The sequence below is a fragment of the Scatophagus argus genome, chromosome 12 (genome assembly GCF_020382885.2).
Source record: "Scatophagus argus isolate fScaArg1 chromosome 12, fScaArg1.pri, whole genome shotgun sequence".
Classification (NCBI taxonomy): Eukaryota; Metazoa; Chordata; class Actinopteri; family Scatophagidae; genus Scatophagus; species Scatophagus argus.
This window is the reverse complement of record NC_058504.1, coordinates 9,709,029-9,726,281: the sequence shown is the minus strand read 5'-3', so window position 1 is coordinate 9,726,281 and position 17,253 is coordinate 9,709,029. Positions and strand designations below refer to the sequence as shown.

The 17,253-nt window shown below is 44.1% G+C and overlaps 1 protein-coding gene across 14 annotated transcripts in view; it reads right to left on the bottom strand.

The window, feature by feature from the left end:
• The window catches only part of dlg3 (discs, large homolog 3 (Drosophila)), a 76,220-nt gene that overhangs the window by 7,489 nt on the left and 51,478 nt on the right, over positions 1–17,253 (bottom strand). For 5 of the 14 annotated variants that reach the window (XM_046405583.1, XM_046405584.1, XM_046405578.1 and 2 more), the window contains 6 exons: positions 16,488–16,650; positions 15,563–15,688; positions 9,985–10,141; positions 9,200–9,302; positions 2,553–2,667; positions 114–290 (listed from right to left, as the gene is read on the bottom strand). In XM_046405583.1, the coding sequence (XP_046261539.1) occupies positions 114–290; positions 2,553–2,667; positions 9,200–9,302; positions 9,985–10,141; positions 15,563–15,688; positions 16,488–16,650 (841 nt within the window). Of the gene's footprint in view, positions 1–113; positions 291–2,552; positions 2,668–3,630; positions 4,273–7,845; positions 8,329–9,199; positions 9,303–9,984; positions 10,142–15,562; positions 15,689–16,487; positions 16,651–17,253 lie in introns of those variants that run through there. The other 9 variants (XM_046405588.1, XM_046405592.1, XM_046405589.1 and 6 more) reach the window with 6 other exon arrangements.

Genomic DNA, 17,253 nt, shown 5'->3' with positions numbered 1-17,253 from the left:
AAAAAAAGAAGAAAAAAGGAGAGGAAGAAATAAATTTTAGGCCAGCCATGAATGGTAGTAGTGACAACAGTTTTGTCTGGCGGTAGTGCACTGCAAACGAAGGACGACTGTACCTTTTCTTGCTCGGAATGACCCCAATTTGCTCACTCTCTCCGTGTGGCGTGACCAGCCTCGCCTGCCACCACTCGTCGTCAGAAGCATTTATGACGTGGAGGATATCCCCGTAAGAGAAGCTCAGACCTTGGCTGGGCAGGCAGCTGTCCCTCGTTCGATCATAGTCAAACAAAGCTCTACAAAGAAAAAAAGGGCTTTGGTTACACGACTTCCTTCCTTCCTTCCCTTTATGTTGAATCTGCGTGCAGAGATTCCACATGCACCCAGATCATATTACTCTGTGTCCACACTTGGCACAAAAAGGCAGCCATGAAGTTCCTGCTTTACATTATTGGTCTTTGTCTGTTTGACTTATCATTGCCTGCATGTGGGATGTGACTCGACTTTAATTAAAGATACATGGACATTAGGATCATGAATTAAAATCTGATGACAAGTCACTTACTGCATTTTAGTCAAACAGCAAGTGTCCTTGTCGGCATACAAACATAAGGTGGATGTCAAATCTAACATGTTTATTAAAGCATACCATTCATTTGTTTCCACTTGACGTGTCCAATTGTTGCCACATACTCCCCACCACAAACATACTCTGTTTATTGTCTGTCTGAGTGCGTCACAACCTTGCCAGACAGGTAAAGCAAAACAGCACAGCCATTTCTTAAAAGGTATTAATACCTGCTCTACAGGTTTAAACTCAGTTTGACCTACAAGCCTATATCTACAGGCCATACGCTATGGCCCAGTGGACACATGTTGTGACCAACATATATTTCCTCCTCTTCTTAAACATTTTTAGTGAAGTTTTCTGGACAACTGAAACAGCAGCTGGCAATAAGTAAACAGTAGTGCTGAAACTGCCCTGATGGAATCCAGGGGTAGCTTATCTCACAGTCCATCTTTACAGGGAAACGAGAGCATGTTTAACAAACAGTATGTTTAAGAATGACGGTAAAATTCAATGTCTTCATCATGATATGGCACCTCAGTATACTTACAGGGTGTTGCAGAGCGTATGTAAGCACACGTGATACTGTTTCTTTCCCTGTGAACACCTTACAGGCTTAACGCCTCCACATTCCTGAGGCTGGGCTGGGAGGACATGGCTGCTCCTACATCAGCTGGCTAACTAGACAGCTTTTCCAACATAACAGTGGGCTTAGTCACCTGCACAGGAGCAGGCTAGGCTCTACACGCCTCGCCAGAGAGGCATGATACAAACTGCTTAACACCCCGCTTTCTATAGCTGGCATCGAATAGGATAGCACCAATATACTTCTGATGTGTCTGGATGCATTGTTACTGAACTTCAGCTACACCATATGGACAAAAGTATTGGGGCACCTGACCATTACACCAACAGAGACTTTAATGACAACTCATTCATAATACGTTGACAGCTTTGCAGCTATAACAGCTTCCACTCTTCTGTGAAGGCTTTCAACAAGATGTTGGAGTGTTTCTTGGTGACTTTTTGACCATTCATACAGTCGAGCTTTTGTGAGGTCAGACACTGATTTTGGACCAAAAGGCCTGGCTCACAATCTCTGTTCTAGTTCACCCCAAAGGTGTTTGATGGGATTGAGGTCAGGGCTCTGTGTGGGCCAGTCAAGTTCTTCCACACCAAACTCATCAGACCAGGAATAGCAAAGGGTCTTCCCCAAACTGTCACCACAAAGTTGGAAGCATAGCATTGTCCAAAATGTCTTGGTATACTGACTCCTTAAGATTTCCTTTCACTGGAACTAAGGGGCCGTGCCCAACCCCTGAAAAACAACCCATATAGAGGTGTGTCTGGATACTTTTGTCTTTATAGTCAAATCAATCTAGTAATGTAGCAGTTAGGCTTAGGTTAAGTTATGCGCATTAGTGCTTCAGTAGAAATAAAGCGAAGCACTTGGACTATTACATCACATAGTCCTTTCACCTTGACCCTCGTGAGTCCTTTGTGACTCGCTGTATTTATGTGAGCAGAGGATGCCACCTGTTTTAATTCCTAAATGGGCCTCCATCCAGTTTGGCGACCGGCCCAAACTGTCATAACACAGGTCACTTCAACAAGCCCCACTGTCAATCTACATTACACAAAGTAGAGTCAATGTCAAACACGGCATCAAGACGACGACAGGGCGCGCTTGTCCATCAGCTTTGTGATGATGATTAACAGCATCAAATCTATGCCCTAAATGAAACGCTACCAGCACCTCAGATTGAAGTGTTAGGTTTTATCATATGGTCTATGTGATATATGGCATGCTGCTGCACTCAGTGACAGTGTGCCATCTTTTGACAACATGAACTTTCAGGCTTTATTCTCCCCCACAGGCTGGTAGAGGTTTATTATACAACAGCGGCTATTTTGACTACAGATTTTAGCATTTGATGTTGTGAGTGCAAGCACAACCGTGTGTGCTGGTGTGTGTGTGCTGCGGCTTTACCTTACGTAGAGGGAGCGTTTCTCACTGGTGCGCAGGGAGCCTGATCCTGAGCTCATGCTGCTGTTCATCATCTGCTCCCTCAGGTCGTGGATCTTGGACTCAAAGCGACTGTACTCTGCGTCAGAAGAAACAAACAAACTGAGTCAACAGCACCCCAAAAATAGGCCCATGAACATGTACAACTCATCTGGGCCTCTGGGTTGATAAATGCAAGTTAAAATGGTATTGAAAATGTTGAATAAAAAGGCCAAGATCTTTTTTTCTTTGCTTTGTGTCTCAGTTAGTGCCGCAGTGGATAGAGGAAAGGTTCAGCGAATCCTTAGGCTGATTAATGACCCCAAGAACAGATGGTTTCTGCCTTACACATCCAGTAATGTCTCACGTCAGGTAATTAATTATACAGATTAATTAAGTTCAATGTGGGCTCTTTAGTGTGGTTAAAAAAAGGGAAGGCCTCCAACAATTTCCAATGCATGACCATTTGTCATAGGTGTGTAAATCCAGTCGCTGCTCAGGAGCCGGGGGATGATGTATGTATCCACCTGGACCTCCTCATTAAGAATGCTCTCATTAGCCTGCTGTGCACAGTGTGCTCTGTGCCCAGGCTGCTGGAACAAGCTAGGCCATCACACCACACAGCACACAGATAGACAAACAGACCAGCAGATGCAGCTAGAAAAACAAGAAGCCTATGCTGCTCATGTGATCACACAAAGGAGGCGTTGGGATGAAAAAAAAAAACAAAACAAAAAAAAACAAAACAGCACCATGAGCGACCAATTTTGTCAAATATCTTAATGTCTTGACTTTTTAAAAAATTTTTTCTTTACACAGCTGATGAAAAAAAAGTAACTGGAGTTAGAAGCCTTAATGTTTCATGTTGAACAGCTGCGCTCAAGAATTTAACCGTACACAACTAAAATCACAACATTAATGGGATGTGATAATGTACAATTATGGCTCCAATGACAAAATATATCTATGTCTTGATCATAATCAGCCAATAAAAGAATGCGTGTCATCCATATTTATTCCACATATCTGTTTTACTGCCTTGCCTTCAAGGGTTGACTCCTACCTTACAGCTTAATCATTCATAGCTGGCAACATTTAACGTGAACAGCAAGTGATCAAAGTCCAGATTCTGTTGAACAAGCCTACAAGTAGCCTTGAAAAACAAACACCCATGCCCACAGACGATTTTGTCGACGTTAATCCAAGCTCCTGGAAAAAAAATTCTGAGCAGGTGCAAAACAAGCTTCAGATGGCTGAACTCTAACCCCCGGGCGAAACTTAAAGAGGATTCAAAGCAAACAGTGAACCTTCCAGAGGCCTAGTGCTGCTCAGAGTACAATACACCACAGTGACGCGGCAAGGTGAGGTAACCAGACACCAACTGATTGCTTGTAACCAAGAGCAACATCCTAGCACTCCTACGGCAGGGACAGCACATGCGGAAACAGCCATTCAGACTAGTCCACTTGGCTCTCAGGCACAGGAGACGAGGGAGAATGGCAGCTTCGGAGAGGAGGAGTTTAGGGACAAGACAAAGAACAGCTCAACAGAGAGAACAGTCCTTGTGCCCTGCTTCACAATACCAGCAACCTGAAGAGCTGGTTGAGAGCTGTACTGGTGAGACAGCGGTGTGAGTAGAACAGGTGATAAAGCTAACTGCTTTGCATGTTCACATTACCTAACGTCCAAATGATTCATCGAAATACTGTGGACATTCAAGAGGAGCAGGAAGAGGACCTGAACTACAACCAGATTTAAGCCTTTGTGGAAAGTTAGGGTGGGATGATGCATGTACAGTGTATCACAATATATAGCCATCAATCAATCTCGACTCACTTCTTCTCAAATGCTTTCAGTTTCCCAATGAGATAATCAGATGATGCAAGTAAAGGAATGCCAGGAAAGGAAGTAACATGTTAGGTTTGCAAGTTAGGTTCTGACTGTCCCACCTTAAACATCAACGCACACAGAGAAACAGAAACAGAAATAAAAGTCTCAGAAGTACACCTGGACCTAACTGAGCACCATTCAGTTGTTTGATCACTCAAAAGTAGAGATACAAATTTAAATAACTGTCTTAACTAACTGCTGGTCTTTTTATTAAGAAACTGACTAATGACTGAAGGTCCATAAAACAGGACCCCCCTGTGGCCTAGGAGTTAAGGTGCTGACTGTGAACCACATCGCCCCTGGTATGCATCTGGCCTTCATTGTCGTTCCCCATTGCTTTCTCCCTCCCTGTCAGCTAAACTAATCTAATAATACATAAACAAAAAAATATATAAAAGACTAAAATTTACGCCTTTTTAAGTTTTTACTTTGTGGAAATGTTAAATTTGAATATCTTTGCAGAAGACCCGGAGTAAACTGGGTACTTGGATCGAATGATTCAACCTGTACATCATTTGAGTCATGAAATACAAACGACTGACTGCAAACTGCTGCTCTTGCTCCCACTCTGCCTGTCATTATTTAATTGACAAAAGATAACCGATGAGGTGAAACAAATCTGAACAACTTGTCATTTGTACTGCACAAAACATGCACTGGATGAACCCATTCTTGTATCAACAATACAAGGTGTGTTCTACAATAGCAAAGGTTTATATTAGGCTACCATTTGATGTGAAGTTGGCACTATATTATTTTTATTATCGATTAATCTGCCCCTTGTTTTCAAGATTCATCATTAATCTATTAAGTGTGAAAGAACTGACAAAAATGCTCATCAAAATTTCTCAGAGCCCAAAGTGACATCTTCAAATTGCCTTTTTTGTCCAGCCAATAGTCCAGAACCCAAAGACTCTTCATTTACTACCATAACAACAAAGAAAAGCAGCAAATCCTTACATTTAAGAAGCTGAAACCAGCATGTTTGACATTTTGCTTGAAAATTGTTCAACTAATCGACCAGTCAAAGCAGCTCTCAACTGATGACACTTGGAGTATGTGTTACTTGTTTCATTTAAGAACATTATATCTACTTCTACTTGGCTAAGAATAAGTCAGTTGTATTTTGTTGATTAATACATTCTTAACCTGTCTAACTTTTTACAGGGATTAATCAAACATTGGTTATTTTTCAAGATCCCCACTCACAAATGCACCTTTTAAATGCTGGGAGTCCACAACTATTAGGCTCTGTCCCTTAAAGCACTTAATACACAAGAGCTATATTTTTAGGAGTGACCCACAGGAAGAAAAGACAGCTAATAGAAACTGGGACTATTCTGTAACTCTCACTCCCACTGCGTGTCCTCATTAGTTGTACAGCTTTTTTATTTTGGGGGACGGTCGCTTCTCTTTTGATCCAGTTATGCAACACAGCAGGCACATACTTGTAATGTGAGAGCGTGTTATGTTCTTAGGGGGAGTCGAACCAGTGAAGTCACGCACCCCCTCCCAAATAATATACTGCAGGATGAACATGTAGACCTTGGCTTAACTATTTCTAAAAACCTCTGGAATGCACACTGGTGTGAGTTTGGTGAGGGCGCATGTAGTTTAACAGTTCCTCCACGGGCCCTCCTCCCAGTGTAATTACACTTCTTGATAGTGGGCACAGTGTGGATATACACCCCTCACTTCCATTCCTTTAAGCTGAATGCAAGTTAAAGGACTTGGTGGTGCTCCAGTAATTCACTGGGACTCGGAGGGGACGGAGGACTCCTGCAGAAGCCTGCGTGCTATGTTGTGGCTTCTGGTAGTCTCCAGTGCTGGCACTCCATCAGAGCCCTGTGGCTGCTCAGGTCCCAGCCTCTGCCCCTGAGAATACTCTCCAGACAGTTTGCCCTGCATAAACTAGCTTTCGCCTTCCACTTCCTTCCCCTGACTGACTGTCCTTGTATAGCTCACTAGGGGTTCCTCCTGCCTAAAACGCAAAGACATATCACGCACCGCTTTAGGATGCCAGTAGAATTACCGGCAACAGATCCCAGGTCACAAGAGGGGATGCAGGAAGTCAATCATTTGCCAGCACTCTACTCGTGTGTTTACAGTAGTTAAGCATTGTGCACAAACAGACAATTGTCCTTCGCTGGGTTACAAAGGGGGCGTAGAGCTGTAAGCATGGTTTGGTATGGTAAACAAAGGTTCCCTTCAACTAACCACATCGTTATTCAAGATGCTGCCTGATTGGTCTGGCATGCGAGACATCATCAACTGGAATGGACAAGAATGGAGCAGTATAATCAGCGTTTTGCAGCAGAAAGAAAATATATTGTCAGATTTTATTTCAGCTTGCGCCTTTCACAGGCTTACCTCCATTCCACTTCAATTTCAATGACCTTGGAGAGGCACTGGAGAGTTATGGCTCGCGTATTGTTGAGAAGGGAAGATGGAGTGAGAGCATGCTACGACTTATACCTTTTCACATTCCTGTCATAGCATAACCTGAGAACTCAGCCTACATCTAAAGCTCACAATATCCTTTCCATTGTTGTTATAGTGTTGCTGCAGTATGCTCAAATACACAGGCAAAGAATTACAAAAAACACTGAGCAAAATGTAGCCACCAAACAGTAGCAGTGATAAGAAACGGTGCCATTTTGTGAATGGCAGCCTAGCTGACAAATCAATTCTGCTTTAGTCAATATGAAAATGGACTAACGGTCAGAGAGTTGTATGTTCAAAGTCTGGTGTGGCAGTGACATGCACACCTAATTCAAATGTAAAGAGGTGACTTCATAGGTTAAGTCACTGTTTAAACCACCACCACCACCAAGCTGACACACACCTGTCTGACCACACCTCTGTGTCTCCACCTCACGGGTTACTTACATAAGAATAGTAAAGAAGTTAAGGGCATGAATGAATCCTCCCCATTAAAATTACAACATAAAGCTACTTCAGCTGGCTTGAAGGGCGTATTAAATTGAGAAAAAAGGTGATAAAATCAAAAAAAATGCAGATTCCAGGTAATTGTACGGGTTTACCATAGCAGTGGTTGCATTAACAGTATGGGTGAGGCTATCACATGTTTAACATGGTAAGCTTTCAAGGCTGGTTACAACAGAGCCATTTTCAACTATGAAACCCGTATTGCCAGTTGGGCAAAGTCATTTTCCTGCATTACAGTGGCTCGGACATAAGAGCCGCGTACACTTACCTTTTACACTGTACTACTGGAGTGAAACTGCAGGTTACAGCGACCAAGAACAACAAACTACCTCGCTACAGTAGCAGTCAAGATAAACCTGTTCTACAATGGAAAGACTCGCGCAGTTTGTTCCTATTTCAGCGTGTCAGTATTTCCCATGACCTTCCTTCCTCGTCTCACCTCAAATTAAATGAAACTGTAGCTATTATTTCGCTGTCGCAGCCGGTAGTTTCTTCATCCAGCCATTAGGGAGTTCATGCGGCTTCTGCTCTGCTGCTGGTGTTGTGTTCGAGCCCATCCCCCATCCCCACAAGCTAGTAGACAGATAAAAGTTTGAGGTTTTCTTCGTTTTCCACCTTCACTTGAAGCACTCTAAAACTTCCCTCTGCCGTCGTAACAGAAGTAGAGCACGGCACTCTGCGCTTAGTTTCCTCTTTCCATCGCTGTCAGGCTTTGGGTCCACGATCAGCGGCTGCTCCCGGGAGCTCGCGGTTTGAACAGGGTAGGACAACAGCGGTTGGTTTGCCCGCCTTGCCGTTAGCGCACCGCTTCAGCCTGCTAACACAAGTGCCGCCCCTGAACCTGAATACTTCCTATCGCGAGCCTTTCAGCAGCGCTGCCCTCATTTACCACCGTTGTTACTTGCATTATCGCCAGGTATATCCGGCGTTTCGCGGAAACGTTAAAGGGGTATTCCAGCAATTTAGTACGGCACTTTTCGTAAAGTTACTTGTGGGAAACGCATGACCCAAAGCAGCAAAGATACCCAGACTTCTATTGCCTAGCATGAGCCAATAAGCTCCAAAAGCCCTGGATCCTGACATTTCCCACAATACATCGGACCGTCACATCTGGAGAGCTGTGGTTTGCGACACTTCCTCAGGGAAAACAAATGCTAATTCCATAGATTTAAAAAAAGGGGTTAAATAAAACCTTTGCTCTACTCATCTTTCAAAAACAGACTATTAAAGATGATCAATATTTATCAATATCAACTATAATGAAACATTTATTGTACATTTTTCAGCTCTATCACCCAGTCCTACTGAGTACTTGGTTTTCCACTGCAGACAGTAACCCCCTCAACACCAGCAGGATTCTTAGCTGATCGTCATAGCGACGCCACCTCCTTCAATTTTCCAGCAGCTGGGAGACAACACATGGGAGCTTTACTTTGGCCTTAAGTAGCTGCAACCTGACAAACTGTACCTTGTTGGTACATTTACTGCTAAACTGACCACTTCTCTGCGCCATCACTTTCTATTGCTCTCTCAGCCTCTCATCAAATGCACACACACATTGTGCTACTCTTACAACAGCACATATTGAAGGAACTGTTCTCTTGATATGTCTGAACATTTTCAACTGAACAGGGTGTGATTTTGCAGGTCATTTTTTTTAAAAAAAAAACCAATCTGCATTGAGTGAATTAAAACAATGATGTTGCTGGTAGCAGGTAAGATTGTTGCATGAAAGAACTTTTGGGACAATATCATGCGGTATTCACATGTGATCTGAAACATGATGGCCTCACCTTCAGGCCTGTACTGAGCAATGATGGTGACAGTCTGTCCAGCTCTCTTCAGCGCAGCAGCGGCCTGCTCATGTGTGGCATTCCTTAAATTCACGCCATTCACCTGCAGCAAACCCAGCAGACAACATATCTTTCAGTGAGAAAACCCAGATTACATCCTAAAGCTGTTTCGATCATCTAATCACGGAGATCTGTAGGGGAAACAAGTCTAACTGGCTGGAGTAAAGTGTATCCTCAAGGTGGATGGTTTAATGTTAGCCTGTGGGGACATGATCTGCCCTCATCATGTACAGACCTAACATTAAATGTAACCAGATTATTAGTATTCATGAAAATGAAAACCTTTCAGAGTACTACAAGTACTACTGTTCACAATCATGATGTAGTCAAGATTGAGTAGCTTATCTTTTTCATATAATGTTGTCATTTTTTTTCAGAATACAAATAGCACTTAAATAAAACAGGCGCAAATTTGGAGCAACACGGGGTTAAAAGTTATGAAATACAAGTCAAGGGCTTTAAATATGTAATTTATTGGATACTTCACTGATTCACGAAATTCAGAGCACAGCTAAGCTCCCTCGGAGGTGTTATGGATTTAATGTCTTGCTCAAGGACGTGTCAGCAGGGCAGATGTTTGGTGGCTTTCTAAACAATGCTCTGCCTTAATTCTACCATCATTATTCTGACAGCGGGAGTTGGCTGAAACAACAACTGCCAACTGCCTCAAACTTGCTACAGTCGTTGATGTGGGCAAAGGGAGAGCTTGAGGCTGAGATACAGACCGAGAGAATCCGGTCGCCCCTCCTCAGCTCGCCGCTCAGGTCGGCCGGCCCGCCTGCCAAAATGAAGGAGACGAAGATGCCTTCTCCATCCTCCCCGCCAACGATGTTGAAGCCCAGGCCTGTGGAGCCCTTGTGCAGCAACACCTTTCTTGGCTCCCTGCCGAAGAGAGTGACAGCGTCAGGGTGAAGGACATGACAGAAGAGGGCAGGCACATAGAGAGATATGACCAAATCTGAAACAGAGAGACCATAAGCAGAGGGGTACACAGTGGCTGCTTCTTCAGTCGGTTTACATTGTGTACGGTCTCAGAACGTTGAGTTTAGGTAAAAGCAGCAAGATTGCAGAGCTTTTTTTTTTTTGTAAGTGATTTAAATGCAACATTTAAATGATTAGTCCATAGGACCACTCACCAGTAGAACACAGAATTAACCATTTAGCAATCTTATAAGCATATTGCTAACAAAGCTTATTTGGATTACGCTGATGAACACTGGAAACAGTTCTGCAAAAGATACAACGAATGCAATAAAACAAGCAGCAGCAGAACTGTGTCCTAATGTGCGTTATCTACTGACTATACAACATTTTGATTTGCATGGCAACCTTATGGACATGAACACGTGTTCACAATTAAGTACCCACTCATACTAATGTACGCAGACACACTGAGCCGCCTCCTGCTCGACAGACCCACCGAAGCTCTGCTTTAGCTTTAGCCATTATGACTCATCCTCCAGCAGGCTATTCAGACTGCCACAGTGACAAGACACGAGTGAGGCCACACCGCTGCTATAGTCCAGCAAAAGTCCTCTGAGAGCACACTTCACACCAGTTCCAACACACACATACACGCGCATACCTTGTATACAAACACGCATACATACGTGCATGCATGTACATCGGCAAAGGCCCTCACAGTTTCCTCTCTTAACAGAAAACGCTGCATGGTTCTCATTAGTGGACTCCTCTTGCAGTACTCAGTCTGCGGTCTACAGGAACAATTCCTACTCAATCCCTGAAGGCTGCGCTCAAACTTGCTGTTAAGGCCGAGGCAGCATTCCAGACTTCCAAAATCATACCCAAAACTGCCTGGAAAAAGCACAGATTACGTCACTAGAGAAGACATTAAGATCATCAGAAAGCCTAAACCAGACTTTCACACTGTGTTCATTTGAAATCAACTGACCAGAGAGTTTTTTCTAAGGCCAATAAACAATACAGATCAGTAGCCACATAGTGAATCTGGGTGTGCAGGATTAAATTCAAGCAGTATGTCTGCTAGGCAAAATCAGGGACAGACTCAATATGATTGCTCTGATAAAGCTTAAAACTTCAAGATGTTCTGTCTTTTTTCAATATCCCATCAGATCTTTGAGCACCTGCAGGTGAAAAACTAACACGGCCACTGGCAAATGCCTTCAAATACGCTGAAACAACTGACTTGCCTTCAAATGAGTCAAGCTTAAAATAACCTTGCTTTCCATCTTGAGCTTTTCATCCCAGCTCAACGAGGCACACAGATCTCCATGGTTACCTTAGGATCCAGTGCTTCCTTCTGAGAGAGTATTTCCTAACAGTGCGTTCAGGCAGGCTCCTCATCATCGACATGGAAGATGAGACGTTGACCGTGAACATGGTGGCTTTGGCACATCACTCCACGACCCCTCTTCCTATTTTGTCCTACGCTGAGAGAGGGGCTACAATTTTAGAAGCTCCTTTGCATGGAAGGCCTTGTGTCCCCTATCTCATCCTTGTGTGCCGTGATGGGAAGCAGCTTCTCTTTGGGCTGTCACAAAGGCTCTCTACCCATCATCACCAGCAAGGCAAGACTTAACTCTTAACCCTAACTCTCCTGTGAAAGTCATCTTCATTCAGTTCTGCAAGAAAAGGCCAAAGTCACCCCTCGCTCACATCTGGAATAACCAGGACTGCATTACATCAAGAGCATCAGGGCTGGGCAGATGTGTTGAACTGGAGCTTATCCAAGTTTGATCCTTCTTCTCACTGTGCCGTCCCCCCCCCCCCGTGCCTCTACTCTTACTCTTATGCTGCTTTGTCTGCGGCACTCCCCATTCCCTGCCTCCAGTACACCACACCAGCATTCCTGTCTGTCATCCGGGCCCTCTGGAGACTAGGCAGACAGATTCCCAGAAGCTCTTTGCTAATTTGTCAAGAGTGTAAACAAACTGAGGAGCTCATGAACCGACTTTCACGACTTTGAGGCCTTTGATTTGACGCCCCCGTGGTTTCTGTCCTGACTGCATGCTGAAAACTAGATTTCCTCACTGGAAAATAATGTGCAGACTACTGTGGAATATTTGGACACATGTAATAAGGCCAGCGTCTTTTTACTAGCGTACTAGTGCTGCTCTACAAAGGAGCAGGATTCACGTGCATGTTTCTCCATGCCCTGTTGATCCACAGGATTTGTGGATCGCCGGGTCATTTTCTGAGAAAATGGGAGTGAATTTCTACAGTTGTAAATGCCTATCACAAGACCTGCCTCTCCACCCCCCGCCTTTTCATCTGTGCCAGGAATGTAAACAGTTATAGAGCGTTAAAAAAAAAAACCTTTCTCTCTGCCCAGTCTTTGTCCTGTGACTCTGTTCTCTAATTCAGAATGCCCCGCCCCCCCAACCCCTCTAGATTTTCCGTGTCTGCTTCAGTGTTTTGGCGGTGGTAGCTCAATCCTAAACCTGTGAGAACGGATATCTGGGCTGTGGGGTTCAGCGGGTCATGCTGCCCTAGACTCAGTCCAGTAATTGGCTCTGCTTGGTTGATTAATGGTGGACACTGCAGATGGACGCCATTTTTCACAGACAGATACTACCTCTCGCAGTCCTTTTTCTCTCTCTTTTCCCAAACGGATAACATCAGCGTATGTACAGAGGCACATTCTGATAAAACTAAAATGCTGCTTTATCTTTGTCTTCCTTTACGCTGCTCAAAAGATTTTTTTCTGTGTTTGTCTTTACTTCATGGCCTGCTAATGTGACATCAAGAAAAAATATATTCACCATTAAGGTGACAGACAGTTTAAGACATTTCAGGCCTCTCACTGTGACAAAGAATAAAATCAGAGTGATGAGTGATTAACACCTAAGACGGGAACTCAGCAGAATCTGATGTAATTACTTCTATTTTACACTCCTCTTTGCTACTGTGCCTTTTAAAACGCCAACCAAAAGGTCAAAGCATTTCTTGTCAGTAATGACTGAAATCTTGCGATGACCAGTCAAAGGTTTTGTGTTTTTCTGTGCCTCTGAGAGAAATAAAGTTACTGATTAGCTTACGTAATGCTGCAGTCCACGGGCTTCTGCACACACAGGTTTTGCCTGAACACAGCAGCCTAACTAGAAACATTATAGTGTATATAGCAGCCCTGACAGGACCGCCAGAGGGGAGCTGCTTGTTTAGTGATAGTGCACAGTGTCACCACTGCACACATGTATGATTACACCAAACGTGCTTATTCAAACACAGAGGTTTTATCTCTTCTTGAGTTCAGCCTGGACAGAGACAAGGATGCAAGAGGGCTATGTACAGTACTGACATATCTCCGGAAGACGGGGATAATATCAGATGAAGAAAAGGTGGGTGGGTGGGCGGGGGTGTTGGGGGCATGTATCCATGATGACACCACTGAGGGGAATGTGCAGATGGGCAGAGGGCCGATACAAGCTATGACTCACCCCTCACAACCAGCCTGCTGCATTATGTGGAAGTCTGTGCTTACTACAGCACCCGTCAAAAATAACCCCTCCCAGTTGGAGCCCACGGGGAAGCTGCTGGGGCTTGATGGAGATATCTGCTATATGCCTGTCAGTCTGATGGAGCCGGACGCTCATCTGCTGTGATTGGGAGTCAAGTCAGCCAGTGAGACAGTGCTGCTCTTTTCTGATTATACAGTGGGCACAACACGCAAACACAATGGGGGAGGACAGGTGCACGTATGGACACAGTATGTAGCCCATTCTGATTTGCACCAGGATGTATACCACAAGTGTGTGCATTGTGTGTGTATCTGTGTGTTCGTATGTGTCAGCATATCCTGAGCAAAGGTTTCAGTGTACAACATGTACGTATGATTGGTGTGATCAGCACGGGTTGACGAGAGGGGTAAGCCCTGAGTGCAAGGCCTGGTTTCCCCACTGTGCAGATGAATCATGACAGCTGCAGGACTGTCTGCTGCTACTGGTCTGTTGGCCTGTACCGGATCAGGCTCTTAGTCTCCATTACATTTATGGTAACAGCAATGCTCAGTGTTTATATTTACATACACAGAGCAGCAGGCAAAGCATTCCAACGCTGCAAAGCAGAATGTTTGTGTTGGTTGGGTGGCTGCGTTCAGCTCTCTCATCCCACCGTACCGTCTTTTCTTTTTAACACCACAACCTGGCTTTAGTTACAGCCAAATGGCAAGACCAGAATCTGTCTTTGTCTTTCTCTCTCTCTCTCTCTCTCTCTCTCTCACACACATACGCTCACACTCACAGGAAAACACATATTGACAGTGCATGGCATATATGGTTGACAATATAAACTGCATTCAACACAAATGCATCACATAAAAGCAATGGCTCACAAGCACAGAAACAGCATGGGGATTCATACATGAAGCGATGACAGTGGACGAGACTGTGGATGTAATGTAATAACTAAGCAGAAACAGTCAACAAACAGGTGGCCCTTTAGCACACTTGGTAATGCCAAACTGTGAAAAAACAACACTGCCATAAATAAGTATCATGTATATTATTGTACTCAGCAGTAACCATCGGTGAAAGTAGCTTGGCCCAAGATAGAAGCTTAGTTCCATCGATACCTCCTGACAGATGGAAATGAACAGCTTGTGGGAGCATGAAGCCCTTTCTGCTGGACTCCTGTGGAGATGTGTTTGTGAAGAGCAGGTACGTCTCCATTTTAAACTGTGATAAACAGGGCCCTAGTATTTTAGATTCATACAGGTGAGCAGATTAGTACAAAATTGATGGACCAATTATGGCTGCGGGGGTAGATCTTTCAAAATATGAAAAGTGGAGCAAATAAATTAAAAAAAAACATACACAAAGGGCCAGGAATAACAAGATAATTTCTCTCAAAAACATTTCACACTCTGTTATAGCATTTAGTTTTTCAGCACAATTTGTGTCAGGTCATGAAGGATTAATTAGTAGCTGCATATGAGTCGAAAAGTAGTATGTCATACAAACATAAAAAGCAGCAACATACATACAACAGCTCAGCAGACATGTGGTGGGGAGACATTAACATGCGAACACAGAGACAAAACACTCAACAAAAGCTCTGCCTGAAAATAAGAACTTTATCAACTCAAAGATCAACCCGCCACTCCCTCCCTCCATTTTGTCGCTTGCTCGTCTGTTAGTTGTTACTTTCACCACTGTGCATTTCTTCTGCTTGTGCAATTTGTACACAAATGTGGCTCAACATACTACTACTGAGGGAGGTGGCCTCTGTCCCTCTCTGGTCCAGCTCCTGTCTGATGCCAGATCCAGATGCTGAGCTATACAGTGGAGGGTTAGCTTAGCAAGGCGTGATGGACTAGGTTAGTACCTGCCAGAGAAGGGGAGTGGACCTTGGCACAAGGGAGCAGGGGAAGGACAGAAGCCTCTGTAGAGGGCCTGGGGCACCTTGCTGTCCCCAGGTTTGTGGATGACACTGTAAATAGGTTCAGCCCTGCTGTGGGGTACAGGAATCACAGTGAACGGGACAAGTGTAGGACACAAATAACGCACACATACCAACAAAGATGCGACAAAAGCACATACAAGTCATGTAGACAGCTTGTACAAGGACATTACAGGGCCAGATAACGAACAGTCATCCTGTAACACGTTCACTCCACGACACACATAAACGCCTGCATGCAGTCACACACACATGCACACACAAGGGGAATACAGCCTCCTCCCCAGAGCTATGGGTTAGGATGACTCAAGACCTTGTGGGGCACTCCAATCAAGCCTCTATGAATGCCACTTCTGATCCAGTACTTGGATAGGAGGTCAAGGGTTAAAACACAGTCATAACAAGTACAAGAAGTGACAAGGGGGCCTCTCTGTAAAGTATTTGGTCAGCACACAGCCACTACACATTGTCAAGCTATCGTACATTATGCACTGCCAGGGTCCTGATGACTTGTTTTGCCTCGTGAAACACTTCCTAAGGTCGATTTAAATTGCTGCAGGAACATGTATTGTCAAAGGAAACCACACCATAACAACACCTTTAAAACAGGAAGCTGCAGGGAAACCCATGCAAAACTAAAAATAACTGACACAAAGACTGAGTAATTTAATCTTATACAATTTAGCTCCACATTAATGTATCTTCACTTACTTACGTACTACAACAAAAAAAACACGGTAAAGCCCTTCTGCTGATGTCTAACGTATGTGCTACTCAAATCTACACTCATGAGTATGAGTGTGATGTATGGAAGCAGAATCTTTCATGATGGAACCGCTCTGTAACCTACCTTGTGAAGTCTTCCTCCCCCAGCATGTGGCGGGGAACTGGCGAGTACCTGGACGGGGTGACCTGGGGTGGTGGGTACACTGGCTTGGGCTCCATTGCCCCCATGTAGTTGTGGCTGACGTGGTTGTCCACCATGGTGGGGAAGGCTGGAGGGAGGGCCAGGCCAGTAGGGGTAAAGAAAGAATGATTACAACTTGGGCACAACAGGACAGAAGACAGGAACAGTACAGAAGACTTGCCAAAAAAACTAAAATCTGATCTACGGGTTTAGCACTGCAAATTCATGTTCCCCAGAGGATGGACTCTTGAGGTGCTGCCAGTACCATGAGCAGGTTATAACTTTACTTCGTCCAAAGTTATGACCAAATGGCTGCAAAAATGTTAGCATACCAACACTGTAAACATGACAACATCAGCATGTTAGCATTACTGTTTATGCATTTAGCTCTGCATTTAGTTTAGCCTCACAGGGCTGCTAGCATGGCTTTAGTATGTCCAGTCTAGTATGTTTATGGTGTCATGTCTACCTTACTGTTTATATTAGTGAAAGAGTAAAGACACCTTGGGTGGGCTTATTTTAGGAGTTGCAGACATTATAACTACCTTAAAACAAACTGTAAATGAGGTTACAGTTTATCCAGATTGTCGATGTCTAGACAATTTCAAAAATGTCAGTTATAGTACCTTAGTGCACAGGAAAGGTATCACAACTACAGCAAATTGTAGATTGTAGACACTTTGGGTAATAATCTCAATGTATGCCTTCA